General features: G+C 42.1%; 1 protein-coding gene across 1 annotated transcript in view; it reads left to right on the forward strand.

Annotated features, from left to right (window-relative positions):
• Positions 1-5,666: 5,666 nt before the first annotated feature.
• The window catches only part of LOC146188702 (cytochrome P450 3A18-like), a 36,139-nt gene continuing 24,345 nt past the window's right edge, over positions 5,667-17,460 (forward strand). The window contains exons 1-3 of the mRNA XM_084603174.1: positions 5,667-5,718; positions 11,431-11,537; positions 16,203-16,255. Coding sequence (XP_084459300.1) covers positions 5,667-5,718; positions 11,431-11,537; positions 16,203-16,255 — 212 coding nt within the window. The remainder of the gene's footprint in view (positions 5,719-11,430; positions 11,538-16,202; positions 16,256-17,460) is intronic.

Consider the following 17,460-nt stretch of genomic DNA (forward strand, 5'->3'; position numbering starts at 1 on the left):
AAACTCAACGCTAAAAATTGAAAAGCGTTCAATGTATTATGCTTGCTTTTTGTAGTGCCGTGCAGACACGGCCCTCCAAAAAGCAATCATTGGTGGTCCTGTGTGTGTTACAGAGGTGGCAATTCAAGAATCATGGCACAAACATCTCAGCTTAGTGTCATGCCACAACAGGCAGCATTGACTTGCGCAGTTTATTGAAAACGTATTTGCAGGAGAATGGATGCTAATGCGCTTAAAGCGAATTCGAACAATACACTTGAGACATCCATGAGAAGACTTGGCCTACAAAGGTAGAATAATATACTCACTAAGGCCCTGGGCCATTTGCCTCCTCGGAAGGTTAGGCTACTCAGGTAATCTAAGAGAAAACGCACACTGAGGCAGTTGAAGGTGTCCGGAACATATCTATGAGCCCTATCACGCAGCTCTATAGGTAAATTAAATGAGCGCTAAGACGCCTAATGAGCACAGCTACTATAAGAGAATAATTTGCTAAATCGGCCAAGTACACGAAACAAGTTGATGCACGAATAAGTGAACAAGGCACTTACGGTGGGCTCTGTATAGAAACATAGGTTGTCACGATGCATGCGCTACCATCGAGAGCATCTCTAGAAGGCTGGGAATATTTGATCGATTAATTGCACCATATTTCTCGCACAGTACAGAATATGCAGGATGTTGACAGGTTTTGTAAACAATATGATTTCACAAAATTTTGCCTGAGCAAACACCGAGCGCTCCCAACCCCTAAATGAATGCCTCGGTGACTCGGTTCGTACGAATTCTGTATCACAACGTACACCACTGTTACGAACATAGTAATGAGGAACCCTTAGAATGTGAGGGGGGCCACAATCTCAATTTATGCCACAAAAAAAGCTCGGCTTCGTAACCCACTCTCTAAACCAAACCCTTTGAATTTATTTAAAATAAGAGCTGCAGCTGATTCCTCGCACAACTCCTCAGTCATACACAAATTCTCTCTTTTTGTCACAACAAAAAGGCGGATAACCTACCATGGTATTGGGCGATAAGCATAGGCCAAAAGCCTAATTTCACTAATTTTCACCTTTAGGCAGGAAGAACCCACGAGTAACAGTTTTTATTGATGGTTGTTAACAATTTCAGACAAAATGGTTCAAGACACAGCGGAACCACAAAGGAAACGATGCAAAATTTGGAAGAAAGATGAGTTTCGTGGAATAGGTTTGCTTATCTCTTAATGAACAATTAACATAGTATATGTGTAATGTGTCCTTGTAGGGCAGCCTTATGCATTTGAGCACAAGATGCATTTGCAAGCCTTATGCACTTGAGCACTTTGTCACAGGTTTCAAGGCCGGTCTGCATAGAGCAACTTGGCCATTCTCATCTCATACGGTCTCGAATACCGAAAGTGCATAATGTATATGAGTTTGGATACGGCGGCCTCTAATACCACATAGCTAATGCGAGTCTATTATGTTTTGGACTACTAGCTGCATACTGTAATGAAACGTTTGTTATCTACATTACGTAGAAATATTCAGCAATATTGTTCAACAGCCCTCAACTGATTAGTTATGCCTTCTGATATTTCTATAGTATTCAGGAATAAAACGTGGGAGAAATATCACAGACGGTTCGAAATCTTCAAAAAAAAAAGAGAGATTCCAGGCAAGGGAACAATGTTTTATAAAACTAGCTTGTAATACTGTATGGGTCAGGAATTTCTGATTGACCTACCATTAAAGCAAAAATCAGTTTTCGGTAGAAAATAGAACAGACGGAAAAAAATATATCGAATTGTTTGCTTTCGAATCAAGGTTTCGGCTGGAAAACAAAAAATTGCTGTTTTTTCATGAACGTATTTCTTTTAATGAAGTAAAACAGATATTCTCTGTAGAGGCACAGACATTTTATTTAAAAATACCTGCAATTTCACAGACATTTTTTACAGATTAGGCAGAATCTTAGAGACCCTCTATCCGTGCGCGAGGTAGGCGATCACCACATTGTCATTTCAGGCAATCTTATACCTATCTTTGTCCAGATATATTCACCAACGGCAATATATCTCATACATGTGGAGTTACATCATATATAAGTCTATATGGGGCCGAATTTCCTCCTTCCCTCTTGAGGAATAGAATGAGGGGATCATTTCGTTTACATTTAGAAAAAAAGAACAACGCATTGAAGGTGCAAATATACAGAATATAATATTCAAGTTAACAATATTTTCCTTATCACACTTTGGCAATATATGCAACGAGCGTATAAAACATAATGTAAAAATTTGTCGCAAATGTCAGCGGGTAAAGCTTGTGTCGCTTTCTTGGCGTTAGTAACGGATCTTGGCAGAATGTCAGTGCATAACGCACTGAGGACTCTGAGGAAACATTGGGAATGCGCTTAAGCTGCACCTTAAGCACTAAATGTGATTGCTGCCTTAAACTGTCTTTCAATACGAACATGATCATTCGCATCATATATTAACATTCCACTTTCAGTTACAGACCACACGATATGAGGAAGAGTAAAGCTCTTGTTACTCTTATCGCTTTCTGGTACATGTCTAAATTTCTTTGTTATGGTTGTACTACGGTTGACGCACGTATTGCTATTCTAAATGCTCTGCTTGTAATTCCTGCCTTTTAATACTGATATAAAATTGAATTTGTGCCATACATTGTAAAATCTTTATGCTGTTTTTTCGTAGCGAGTGGGTGCCGCTCGTCAACCGTGGGGTGCGATCTCGTTAGGCAGTGTATACCTTTTGCCACGTTCCCGAGGACTACTTTCTTTCTTTCATTATAATAAGCTTGCTGTGAACAAATGAATGAAATAATGAACGAATGAATGAATGAATGAATGAATGAATGAATGAATGAACACCCCTCCGCCGTTCTAATGATTACAAGCGGGCTTGGCGTGGCCTATTCAGTAGTCTACTGGCTCTCAAGAGAAAAGTCGTGACTGAGTTCCGATTGAAACTTAAACTGGTTGACGTTTTGTCTGCACGTGAAATACATTTTTTTGAGGTTCAATTATTAGAGATGTGCACACCGTTTACGCCCCATTACATGCTATGTTTTATTGCTTTTCCTTCCATGTGCCCCCCCCCCCCCACATTTCTCATGTAGGTTAATCAGTGTTTTATAATTCTTTTGCGAGATCGTGAGTCTGGGTCACCGTAACCCTGTATACGTATCAGGATTTGTACGACACGACGCCGGATGCCAACGAAACAAAGCCGAGGTTTTGCAGAAGAGAATGCTAAGAAAATATCGCTCGTTCCATAAAACAAAGAAACAGTTGAGTGTCTAATTTCGTACTAAAACGTTTGGCAGCTGGACGAGTCGTGGTGTGTTATCTCCGCTTTGTTTAGTCCGCCTTGAGTGCCTTAACAGGGGTACTTGGCATTAGCAGCTATGGACAGACGCGTCATAAAGACGAAAGCATTTTTGCGTTAGCAGATAACTTTAAAAGAAAAATTTGAAGCCTTCTGCAGAGAGCTTGCTCCTTTCATGCAGCTCACAATTACGGTAACATTATGTGCGTGCGGCAACTGTTCTCATACGATAAAACAGAGATACATGTTTTTGATTATTTTAAAAGCCCGGCATTAATGCTGAGACATTAATGTTGATTACATCGGAAACAGGAGTTCTGTTTGAAGAGATCTCACAGAGTTTAAAGAGGGCCCCAAATTGGCGAACCTCTGATATTTTACTGATATGTACTCCAAGGAGATGAAATTCGTGTAGAAGTCAGGAGAACGAGCAACGGTGTAATAGGTTTTTAATACAGCAGCCAGCTTCTTCTCTTAGCGCTTAAGCGGAAAGAAACCGATAATCTTCGATCAGCACAAAGTGGTTGACAAGCCTTGACTTCAGCCTACAAGAAAAAACACTCTGTGCAGATAACAATGTTTTTAAGAGGTAATCCTTTATGTCGCTTAGAGGTCAATGGCAGAATCACTTCAGTCCTTCCCTTATAGTAATCAATTTCGATTATTTATTTTCAGGGTTTTATATGCATTGTAGAAGGATCTGAGAAAAACACAATGAATGTAATAAAAGATTTTTCTATACCTATGTAGGAGGCTTATCAAATAATACCGAGTAGATTACAGGCGTATGCTGCACATAGTGAAGGACATGAATGTAATATATCAGGAGAATTGTATATTTGCGCAAACATTAGAATCATGAACACAGGTGCACAAGTTTGAATGCCAGTTACAAGGAATAAAGGGGAAAATGCAAAGAAGGTCACAATTAAGGTATGATAGGAAGCCAAAAGAGAAGAAGGTTGGAGGTGTGCATTCAGCCTGGAGTTTGGAGCGGGCTTTGTTCAGTGCCAACTTAATCATAGAATGGTCAACACAAAAACTCAAGAGCCTCATAAAGCGGTCTGCTCAACACCAGAGAAAAACAAAATCTGCGGTTGTTTCTGTTCCGCACCTGTGTCGCAATAGTCAGGTTGCCGCTGAGCTTACGGTGCATTTATTCCTCACGGCCAACGCATATGTTTCGGTTCCGCCTATGATATTTACAACGTGCACACGTGCCTAGGTTCTTTCCACACTCCGCAGTGTGTGCCTGCAGGATGTCATTCGTGGGGCACACGCGTTTCCCGCACGGCCTCCCAGCACAATGATTCCAGGAAAATGTGCCGAACGAGAGAGAGAGAAACAATGCGAACTGAAATGGGACGGGATATTAGGTTTTTCTGAATTTCATCGTTATCATGGACGCTGTGAGGGCCTTGCGACCATGGCCACAAAACCATAATTTACTATGCGATGTCGGAAGCGGTTTCGGAAAGTCACAACCTTACTGAAAAACCAAAAGTTGTACGTGGCAATAACCTCATAAAATCTCATCTGATCGCATAGACTCTCATCTGGTTCACATCACTGTCATAAAATATCGTACATAATTAATGATAATGTACAAGAAGCTATGAGACCTATGCGATTATATGCGATGTGTATCTAATTTCCTATGTGAATTGAATGAGATTGGGTGAGAAATTGAGAGGTTACCGCTTCATATAATTTTTTTTATAGGAAAAGCACGGACACTTTTTTGAACGCATTCCCTTCGATAACGCAGTTCGTATAGCCAATTTCGAAAGAAAGCATTAATTCTTTCACCAAATGAAAAAACAAGTACTCGACCTGTTCTTTACTGGAGACCCCTATTTTCATGCCAAATGCCGATAAGGACAAAAAAAAAAGCTAGTTCTACAGCTTGCATGTATCCAGTACAGATTTCTTATTGATTCTTTGGAAATACCAGGACTGACTTTTTTATTGCATGCTATAAAGCTTTGTCTAATACCCGGCACGTCATGTAAAAGCGAACATTTTGTTGAAGGATTGTTTCGAAATATCAAGGCGAGCATTTTTATTCCTCATATCACTGCGATAGAAAATCAGAAATAAACAATAAAAACAGTGACTGCTTCCTGCGGATGCAGGCTGACGTGGTACACCCAGAAGGCTCATACTCTATAGCTTTCTGCTCGAACGTAGCTCAGTGCGAACAAATGGTCATAAAGAGGTCTACCTTGAGTCGATGAATACATCCGCTGTACGAAATATAATTGCTCCCACGACGCCTGAGTTCCGCGCTCTTAGTGTTCACGGCAAGCTCAAGGCAGGCAGCTTGACTATGGATCCTGTATCAGTCGCACTGCTGGTGGTACTCGAAAGCAGTTTTTGCTGATAAGTACTTCCGTAATCACATATCTGTTTTTAGATACGTATTCCCCGTAGCAGTCGTCGCTTTTGTGTGTCTGCTATTCGTGTTCTCCAACTTTTCCCAGCGGACTTCGAAGCTCCTTATAAGTCACGCATCTTTGTTCACTATACATTGAAATGGGGCAACGCTAACTCTTTGTAGCACCAGATGACAGTTCTCGAAGGAAATAACGGTTACATAGCCTTGTTATTACACCATTTCGCGGGGAAAAGTTCTAACTTATCCTGGAGGGTATTCATTCCTTTCTTATTTTCCATACTACTCACCAATGTCGCTCGGTCTTGGCCACAAGACCACTCAATCGAAATTCAAGCTTGGAGAACGGTTCTTGCAAAGCATGCCGTCCAAGAGTCTCGTCCGTGAACAAATAGGTACCCACAATGCTCGGCATAGTGAAAATACTCATGACTACTCGCACCGAAGAATGCCAGGGGCATCAAGTTAGGCCTACATCCGGCTGTGTCGAAACAATTGTTTCCTTTGTTCGAATTATATTAATCCTTTCATTCCAAAGATTACAATGAACAAACCAGTTACAGATGCTGATGATGGAAACGTTTTGTAGCGAAAGCTACATTACGCTACGCTGCCACATTACCCCAGTGCCTGAAAGAATGCCAACTCGGGCCTCTCCTTCCATGCGGGGGGGTGAAATTAGAATTAGCCTGCCACGACATTTGAATTCACGCTACCCATAAGCCACGCAGGCACGTTCATAAGGCTAAGATCAAGCAGACCTTTCTATGTGGCGCATGCCCTTAATGGCGGACCTTCAGTATGAACCTTAATTTTGTAACGAAAAGTACACTACGCTATGCTTGATCATTTTTCCAGTACCTGAAAGAGCATTCCGCTGGCTATAGCAACTGGTTTCATAGTTGCTGCAGAGGAAGAACGACAGGAAGAAAAAGAAACCGCTGGTCATCACAACTCGGTGGTTGTCACATTAGGAGAGACGAACAACCGCGAGTTTGCTAGGACAGGACGTTCGCGCGAACGTTGTGACGGCGGTGTGCCCCGGAGGTCGACATAAAGGCGATGTCATATCACTGGAAGAATTCTAGACCCGGATTAGAATGGTCAACGACAGGCAAGGGGTGCTCATACGGGAAGTGATTCACCGTGTGACGGACCGAGAAGCTCAGCCGTTCCATATTTCGCGTTCCCTGAAAAAGGGGTGTAGCCCGCATAATATATAATATATAATTTGGTTCGCAGGAAGGAAAAGGCACAGTATCTGTCACACTTGTTTCTGCGGACACTTGAGCCGTGCCGTAAGGGAAGGGATGAAGATGGGAGTGAAAGGGGAAAAAGAGAATGGGGAGCCGTAGTGGAGGGCTACGGAGTAATTTCGACCACCTGGGGATCTTTAACGTGCGCTGACATCGCACAGCACACGGATGCCACTTCGTTTCCCCTCCATCGAAACGCAGCCGCCGTGGTCGGGTTCGAACTCGGGAGCTCCGGCACAGTTACGGGCGTCTTACCACTGCACCACCCCGGCGGGGCTGGCGCTCATGTGCCATGACTGGTTTGCGTCGCAGGTTCACAGCGAGTTCCGGCTTTGGTTGCGCTCACTAGCAAGGAGGATGAGGAGAGTGGCGGCATCCCGAGAGATGCGCACGCCTATGCGGAGAGGGGAAGGGTGGTCCGGGCAGTTTCGGCATTGCGCATGCGCGCGCCACCGCGGAGAGCTGACCGAGTGGAGCAAGAAAGCTTCTGCCGACGTCGCATGCTTATCGCATAATATGCATTCTGCCTGGAACGCCGGCGAACTTTAATGCGCTCAAAAGAACGCTGGTTGTGTTGGATGCAACGCTCGGTCGATCATAAACAAAGCTTTCGCTCTACATTGCGTTCAGCAGCGTTGAGCTCGTCTTATGTTTTTTAATAAAAGGGAAAAGGGAGTGTGATTTATGTGAATGTTGGTCAGATCCTCGGCCCGAAATGCCATTGGCTTAGATCACCGCCCTCGCTCTTTCCACGAAAGCTCACTGTTCCTCAAGGTACAAGCATGACAAGGCTTCCTTCCATGCTTCCACGTTGGCTGTTTAATACTGTCTAAGGCACTATTAGCCTGACAAATCAATACAATGTGGTTCAAATCTCCTTTTTGCCCGCAAATTCTACCTTCAGGGCTGTGTCAAGCTGCAAACAATGCAGATTTTGCTCCGGTCCCTATTTTGCTGAAGCAATTTAGGGTTCTTTATTGATCGATTGATTCAGCTGATGATTCTGGCTCGGTAGCAAGAAGCTATACTGGATTAGTAGACAACATGGTTTGTAATCGGCGTAAATTACACCATTCTGCTTAAACCAATCCATTAGCTGGGCCGGAAAAGTTTGTCCTGGCTAGCACACTTGCTATATCGTACGTCTGCATAGGTTATTAATGGTCTTGAGGATCGGCACTTCAGGACAAAAGGAGGAAGGGCCCAGGGTGAGAAAAACTGGGATCGCAGTATACGCGCTATCATTTCACTCGAAAATCGATGACCTGGTACACAAATAAACTATTTGCAAGAAGCTCATATCTTAGATTGTCTCAGCACCTTGCCTAAAAAAAACAATCGTGAAATGGCAAATATCTACCGCGCATATAATTTCTGTACGCTGTGTGGGACGCAGTGTGGGAATCCGTAATTTTATATTCGGAATCAGAATGCGAAGGTGGCATGGTTATCGTCAACTCTTATATCTTAGTAATCTTCCCGTGCTGAAAAGAAAATTCATTCACAGTCACCTGAACCCAGACCAAACCCGCGCTGATGCATTATAGCAAAACTGAATTAGCCTTATTCATAAAAAAACTGTACCTATTGTAAGCATCAGCAGAATATGTTCCGACCAATGCTCCTAGATGGAAGAATCTCTTATCTATGATCATTGCCCAGTAGGGCCAAGGAGTGGTCTTCACCTTGGGCTCCACTTAGGGTAGCCGCTATTTTGGGGGTAGCACATGACATAGGGTGCACCTTAAGGTAGGCACCATCTTGGAATGCTACAGTGGCAAACCACCATGGTGAACACTGCTTCAGACTTACAGAAAGTTCTAATTCAAGTCCTTTACAGTTACGGGATACACCCGTTATCTTGAATTTTAAACCACCTCCTAAGCGACAGAAATCGCCAAATGTGAGAAGAACTTGCGCACTTGAAAGAAAACTTGTAGTTTATCGCAGTAAACCCACTAATATGAGCTGAGCTCTACCAGCGCACACAAGCCGGCGCGCGCCTAAATCAGGGATAGATTAAAGGACCAAGCGTCAGAGAAGCAGCTTTTATATACCTCATATTGTCACGTGATACACAGCTGTGAGCCTGCGAGCACTGCTCCGAACGAACCCAACTGTGCCGTTTTCCCACACCGCACTAGGTGACCTGATGTAGTACAAGCTAACCTCCACTCCTATACCTAAAGGTACCAGTTGTGGCGCCAGATCACGTTTAGAGTTGCAGTGCAAAGCTGCCGCTTCAAAATAAAAAAAATAATCGCGAAATTGAAATGCAGTATAAACGGGGGCTATTGCATCTGCTCTGACGGTGTAGGTTGAGCATACGTCTAACTAAAACCGTCAAATCATGTACAGCCGTTATAAACATTGTGCAAGGCAATCTTCATAAAAATTGCGCACGCAAAACTAAGCTCCATCTTCGATTATACACCTACTAATGTTTACGCATGGTTGAACACGGTTGTTCTGTCAGATTTAAAGAACAGTTACTTTCTGGTTTTGAATTACATTAAATTTGTCTCAAAATTCTTTTCTCATCCCTAGTTTGATGCTCTTGAGCAACTAATTTTTAATTCCCTTGCTCTACTTGATTGCTATTTTTTATTTACTATTTGATTGTTGTCCTCATTTTTGTGACCTCTATGACGTCATCCCGCCTCAGCCACTCAGAACGCCGCAAAAGCGGAAACACATTTTGTCGCCGACAGCATGACCCTAATTAAAGGCTTTCGCCTTAAAAACGGCAATTAGGCGGAAATTAAAAAATGAGTCCAAAAGGTGCCTCGTTTCGCGCTACGTTCTGATGAACAGTGATAACACCTACCAAGTTTTTTATTTTTCTATTCAATAACTCAATTACGTTCTTAGTGACCTCTTCAACTAACCGCCGACGGTAACCACGGCGGGCTTCAACATTACCTGCATAGGAGTTTTCAGGTTAGTGGTTATGAACTGGAAACAAAAGTACTCACTTCCTCCGTCCTACTCACGCTCCAAGCGTATCTTTAAAAACGAGTACCTTGCTTAATTAGCGCTTTATGGCACATCGGGAGTTAAATCCTATATGCGCCGAAATAAAGGTTTAATGTGTCTCTTTGGTGGCAGGAAGGTAAATGGTTATTATAAAACACTACAGTAGGTTTAGGACGTTGTATCTTTTAAGTAAGGAACAAGAGGACAGGTTCAAATTAGGGAATAGTGTCGTAGGAGTAACCTAGGGTGTAATGAGAAGAGTTCGTCATACATTTATGGAAGTTTTTTTTTAAGTTATCACATTTTGTACAGGATGTCGTGTGGTTTTTGGTGATCACCTCTCCCCAGTGTCTTCATGAAGGCTTGTTTTTTCAAAAAGGAAGTTATGTGTTAAGTGCGTGTGTCCAATAAGAAGGCCGCATAAAGTACTTCATAAAGCACTCTTAACGACTGCATGCTCCTAATGCGTTTATAACTGGCTTTCAAGGTACAATTTTTTATTTACTTCGTTATCCGATGCTTTCCTCTATATTTCTCTTCGTTTTCATTGCACATATTCTATAGTGTCATTGTGCGGCATTTTCACTTTCTGTGCTTTAGCATTACATGCGGCAGTGGCCCACATATTAGCCCTCTCATTACCACTGCTTCCCACGTTGCTTGGCACCGAGTAGAACTTAATTATAAGTCATTGTGTATTCGTCTTTACTACGTTTTGGACAGTCTCCTAATAAACGCTTTCTTGTATCCTTCTGCACATCATCATCACCAACATTACTATACCCACTGCAGGGCGAAGGCCTAGCTGTCTTATATTCCTTCACTTGACTCGGTCCTGTGCGAACAGCACCTGCTTAACCCCTGCGGACTTGTTAACCTCATCCGCCCAAGTGAATTCTGCTGCCCACATTTGAGGTAGTAATACAACAGCGTTGAGAAAATCAGTATACATGATACACTTTTTTTGCAATGTTGTTCTCTACTATTTTGTCTATTGCTAGGTATACGGCGTAACATTCAGCGGGAAAAGCTTACGCAACTGAGTGAAACTTACTATTTTTTCATGTTTGTCTTCTGCTGCACAAGTGGAAATATACAGGGTTTTTGGATCCATATGTATAAAATGCTCTGTGATCCCTGTAAGTCTCGTGTAGTATCAAGAACTCTCGTATAAAGAATTCACGCGGTGTCCGTGCTCTACTGATATGTGTTAATTTGAGGTCACTTACCGTCTAGAAATTCTACAAGGCGAGTTGTGGGTCAAGTCTCTGTCCAATATCAGGGACATCGGAGAAGGGACAAAAACTGAAGCTCATACACATAGTGTTACAATCAAACTTAATTTCAATAATAGAGCAAGTACCATAAAGACCAGCAAGATCTACCTGTCACTGGGGTGGTTGCAAGGTACTACAACCGCTGTAAACCAAGGAGGAAATGCAAATTGTGTGTTTTTCTATTTTTTAGGTTCTGCGTCCAAAGGGCTTGGAAGTTTTCCTTGTTCAAGAGACTCGGAATACCGGGACCCACCCCCAGCTTCTTCTTCGGAAACCTCGGTGAACTTCGTGCAAAGGCATTACATATTTAAATTCATATACTACTATGAGCGGCACTCAGTTGAGCTCTGCGTAATCAAGCAAAACGTGTGGAAAATTACACGCCGAATTGAGTACTGATTGAGTCTGAATCACTGCATCTAAAACATAGTTTGCATTATTTTGAAAATTGAAGTAACACTGTCAAAGGTGTTGAAAGCCCTAACTTATTGGGACATTTATTTGCTTTTCCGCAATAAATGTTCGGCTATATTTCACAGTGAAAAAAATAACAAGAAAGCTCAAATCCAGGCGTCTAGGCGTTCTCCTTTATTAAGGATATTCGAATCTGAGAATGCACCTCTGTAATCTAAGATCATCAGTACCTCTCACGGCCTAATCGTTTGTTGCTCAAGGTGCTTTTGTGACACACAGTAGTGGTTTCGAGAAAGTGGTGGCATCTTGTGTGCATATCCCCTAAAATGAATGGAAGACAGATTACAATATTCTAATGATGATTCCCGCATATTACCTCCTCGTCACAAGAACACTTTTTCCTCTCGGCGCATAATGTACAAATGTCGCTGTCTAATTCCGCAGAGAATTAATCGAAAATGTATTTTTATGCAAATTAGCTGATCCTACTCAGTACAAAAAAAAAACTACAGAACCGTGTCAAAAATACAACAAAAGATTCTGTATTTCTGTCGTGAACGTCAGATTTTTCTCTAGTTCTGTAGTTTTTCTGTAGTATATTCCTGTTGTCTGTAGTTCTGTAGCACTTTTCTGCTGTAACTGCAGAAATTTATGGTGTTACTACTACAGAACGTTAGTTTGTCACATCAGGTTTCCCGTTAAAAACTGCACAGAAATTCTGTCGGAGCGACAGAAATGTTTTTGTAGGTTTTTTACCGACTCAGAATCTTATTGAAGAGACCGTAGACTGCTCTAACTGTTTATGCTCTCAAGTGATAGTTTCGGTGTTTGGCAAGCGTTCGGCTGATCTTAATATTGTGAGCGCCTTTCATGATCTTCTTCTTTCATTTGTACATGCCATGATCTTTCATTTGTACATACCATCGTCATCGTCCCGCGGCGCCGGCTCCGGCACGCGCCTGGGTTCGTGATCGGATTACAACGCTAGACAAGGCATCGCTGGTCTTGCCGTCACGACCTAGCCTTCTTTCACAAGTGGTGGAGGTGAAATTCGATCCCCTTGATGCCTTGGGCCCTGCCTCTCGCTGGAGCTACGTTCCGGTTTGGCTGTTGCCACCATCCTTATGTCCACCGAGAGGTTGAAAATATGTGTAACTAATGTTTAGCGGCAGCAAAGTAAGGAAGAAGACAACACAAGGGGACCGCAATTTTTTATGCAGGTTAATGGCGATTACACGCCAGCCAGCGCTGCCTATGATGTTAAGAGCTAGAATTCGAAATGCACGTTTGAAGTTAGTGCGCGACGACTTAACGCTGGTCGGTTAGGAGGCACATATCGTGCCCGGCCTCTTTGACGGAGAATAGGTTGGCGTTACGCATTGATCATATATTTTTAACAAAAGCCCACCGAAGCGCTCGAAACGTGATTTCCCATTTGTATATTTACTTCTATTTTGGGTAGGATTGATAAAGTTGTCTAAGTTTGCAGGTCCACCTAATCCTAATTTTGCTTCGAAATACGTTGACAGCTCTCCCCCAGTCGGAAAAAACTACAGAACATTTTCTAATATTACGACAGATTTTCTGTGCGGTTTTTGACAGGAAACCTGTTGTGACAACAGAACATTCCGTAGTAGCATCAGAAATTTCGGTAGTTACAACAGAAAAGTGCTACAGAACTACAGACAACAGAAATATACTACAGAAAACCTACACAACTACAGAAAAGTACTACAGAACTACAGGAAAATCTTATGGTTACGACAGGACTAAAGAATATTTTTCGTATTTTTGACATGGTACCGAATCAGAGTTCGGGCCCGAACTCTGATTTGGTACGAGACTGATTCCATATATAGGGGAAAAAACGAGACTCTCCCGAAAGGGTAAAGGTTGAGGTAGAGGAGGGTTTCTTATTGACTATTGAATATCAACCGTGAATCGAGGCGCCAGCTGTTCGGAATTTGGCCTTAAGCCTGAATTTCTATATAGATTTGCAATTCCTCGGTCTGTTGGTACGTAAATGGGCCAAACGCACCACAGAAGAAGCAGATTTACGTTTTTCAAACGCGGGGAACATAAACCACGTTATTTTGAGGTGAATTACAGCTGCTTGATGGGTAATTATTGGCCCCACTATTATATCATATATGTGCGTCGTAACGGTTGGCTCAGCGTCTTGCCTGGCGCATCAAGACTGGCGATTCGGTATCTTAGTACGATTAACAGGATTACACAGCTAGGACACGGATATATATCACGCCAACCTTTCACGCTTAGCACTCCTATGCTTGGACCATTGTGACAAACCTCCATATTAAGCTCCTGATAAATTATTATCAAAAATGTAATTACATTGATGCATCACACCACGCCCACTAGATCTGTGGTCATTCCTAGATAGAAGTCCACCAGGCAGACGTCTCCTGTTTCCATTAAAATATATCTCTCTCTCTCTCTAGATAGAAGTAGCAAGTGAGAAAACATTCTTTCCTCCGGTTCAACTTGGTGTACTTATTTGGCTGGAAAAAACCACAGCTATTGAACCTTAAAGATTATGCTTCAGTAATTTGTCACTCTCTCAAAGCTGGCCCGTCCCTAGAAATTTATTTTACTCTTTTTGTTTCACGGGGGTCTTGAACGAACATTGTAGCGGAGAATTTCCTCCACTACAGGTAGCTCGCCTTGCTTAAATGCCTTAGCTTCAGGCGTGTTGTGATAGAGTTGCTGAATATTTGCAGCCTTTGTTGTCGGGAAACGTGTTATCACCCATTACGTGACCTCTAGTTAATAAGGTTTCCCAGTTTGCATTGGGTGATCTCCGGTATGCCTGGTGACCGATGTATAAAAAAGCCTACATATGCACACGTGTGTATTTTGACAAGCTGCGGTAAAGTCAATGAAATGTTAGCCCCTTTTTCAAGTAGTTCATTGATCTGATTATGCTGCAATTCTCTGTGTCGAATTTAAATTATTGTTATTGATTTTTCAGTCTGAGAAACGCTCAAACTTTACCCCTTTATTGTTTGGAAATGTTAGACAATATTCGAACGGCATATACATGTTTATCGGCTGTTTATCACTTGAAGTTTATTTCCTATAACTGAAGTTCATGTACAAAAGCATACCATCTCAAATACGAACCTAGGCCTCCGACCTTTGACACTGTAGTGGAGCCTTTTCCGTAGGTAAAATAATTTCATTCATTTGCGCCAAGCACGTTCTCACTCTGATAGGAAGGCGTGAACTTGCTACATAATAGCAAGAAACTTTGACAGGAGTTACTAAAACAAAGAGGGGGAAGCAGACATGTAAAAATGTATGAATGACAATCAAGTATACATAATAGTGGCCATTTAGGGTTAAGACACACCCAAAGCTGGCAGCAGAATGATGTCTGATGTGATCCTGTGTTGATATTACATGGTAAGAGGATGTAAAACTTGACAAAAACAAAGCAATCTCTGCAGAGGTTAGCAAGACTGTTCAGGATCAAGACATTTGTCCTTATTAAAACTGCCCATTAGTTCCGTTTGTGAAGAATTCGTAAAATAAATTGCACGAGATAATATCGGTGCGATACCCGGGTAACATTGCCGCGTCTAGGTAAGAATGGCGACAGCTCTAGCGGGCATGGGAGATGCAAAAAATGCAATCAAATTATTTGAAAGATGCGATCAGTAGAATCGACTATTGGGCTAGTTGGTAAATGATCATATATGCGGTCTCTTCCGTATGATGGGACAACTAATGTGTCTAAAACATTTTTATGTTACTTCTCTACCTAATTAACCAGTGGTCTTCCTTCGTTATACGCCGGCAGGAAAACGTATGCTTGTTACAACGGAGTAATATGCAGGAAGTCAGGAACTGTTATCTGAATGTTGGAATCTTTCTTCCGTTCTTATTAGAGAAATATACACCCTAGATGCGATCATTTTGTGGAAACTATTGCTGTAGGAGTAAACAGCAGCACATTGAGCGACAAACGCTTTCGCCGTGACATGTACTGCTTATCTTGCGTTAGAACTGTGGTGCCAAATTATTAGCGAAAAGATTGCTTTGCTCGTCACCACCACTCTAGAATCCATATGTTTTGAGTGGTCGACGTAGCTTAAAATAAATTTACAACGGCAAGGAACTCGTACTATATGCCTTGGCAATGCAACTAGCGGATGATGATATACACATTGGTATCGTGAAAAGAAACTTTTTGGGTGCCTGCAATTGGTTTGCGATCTTAGCGAAATTTCCAATTTGATATTCAGTTCAAAATTATGCGCCACCGAAAGCAAGCGCGTAGAACAGATGGTAAGGGTTGAAAACTGTTCATATATTTTACTTCCTGATTTCCCCGCGTCGCGGAAGTTTTGATATATTGGAAATTTCGAACAACTGTTTTGATGTTGTATGTTCCGAACCTTTCCTATGCCTATACAATCTTCACAGTGTGCTCACCACCAGCGTTGTGAGCGGTATAAGCGCGGCTAAAAGTGACATGTCTATATGAGAATTTATGAAGTGATTGATACATATTACTGCTTCAGGGGATGGCCGTTATTTTTGATGAATGGACAACCAAATATGGCGACATAGTAGGGTAAGTGCTTTTATTCCTCTTCGCTTAGCCACGTGGCCCTTTACTGTGCGCCAGATTTGAAACACTAGCTTGCACAATATGTGTAGGACAGTTTGTGTGCACTGAATGTTCTCGTGTCACACAAAGCAGACATCCTAAATGTGTAAACTTAACTAGAGGGATGCAAACATAACTAGTCAAAAGCATTCGCACGAGTGTTACTTCTTTGAAAAGTAATTTGTAATTGCTCGAGAGCTCAAAGTTCCGCGTGCAACGAGCGCAAGCATGTCTGAAAAAGAGGATAATTAAGAGGAAATAATCTAATTCAACAACTTGGTGTTTTCTATACATGAAGGACAATCTTGTGGAAACGTTTTTAGGTGCATCTATAGTGCAAAAGCCTCACGGCGGAACAGGTTCCAAGCCAACGCCTCTCCTGTGAAATCTGCACTTAACTAAAAGGCACGACACACAGTACCATTTCTAGAATACACTGCAATAGGCTTCTCACAGTCCTAATTTTCCTTTTCCTAACTGCATTAAAAGTAAAGTTCACAAAAGCCATTGGAGGATCAGCGTATGTAAATATTAGCCTATTCGTCGAGTCTGCTTGATGAAGTTGTGAGCACACGCATACGAGTCTTGATGCCACCGTGTATGCTGTGTCATTAGTGAGCTAAAATAGGTACTCTAGAGAATATAAATCTCTTGGAAGCGCAAAAACGTTATTAAATACGCAGGTAGCATGAATCGCAATGACCTCATGACCCCATTAAAGCGCCTGATTGCTCCCAATGCATGCAGGTAAAGACCTGTATTATAAATATTCGATTTGCCCGGCCATAAGCCAGTTATGTTCATTTAACCACACAAACCACTCTAGTTCTAATTGGATCAGTGACCCAACTAATTTCCCTGCCTCTTTAGCTTGCCTTATGACAGAATTCAGTCCTTTGCATTCAGGACCTGTCGGCCTTATTCTTGTATGTTACTTTGCTGGTAAACGTTCTGTGTACCATGTTGCTTTCCATAGAGCGCAGAGAACTCCTCCACTTTATCTGAATGCTTCTCGTCAGCCTGCTATGTTTACCAACGCGAATTCTTTATGACTGTCAGCGCTACGCTACGTGTCGTAAACTACCACTCTCTTCTGACATTTCAAGTTATTTTAGAATCCAACATATTGCTTTCTAAAGCCAGAATGCCGCTTTAGATGTATAAGTCAT

The sequence above is a fragment of the Amblyomma maculatum genome, chromosome 5 (genome assembly GCF_055883805.1).
Source record: "Amblyomma maculatum isolate TAMU_Amacu chromosome 5, ASM5588380v1, whole genome shotgun sequence".
Classification (NCBI taxonomy): Eukaryota; Metazoa; Arthropoda; class Arachnida; order Ixodida; family Ixodidae; genus Amblyomma; species Amblyomma maculatum.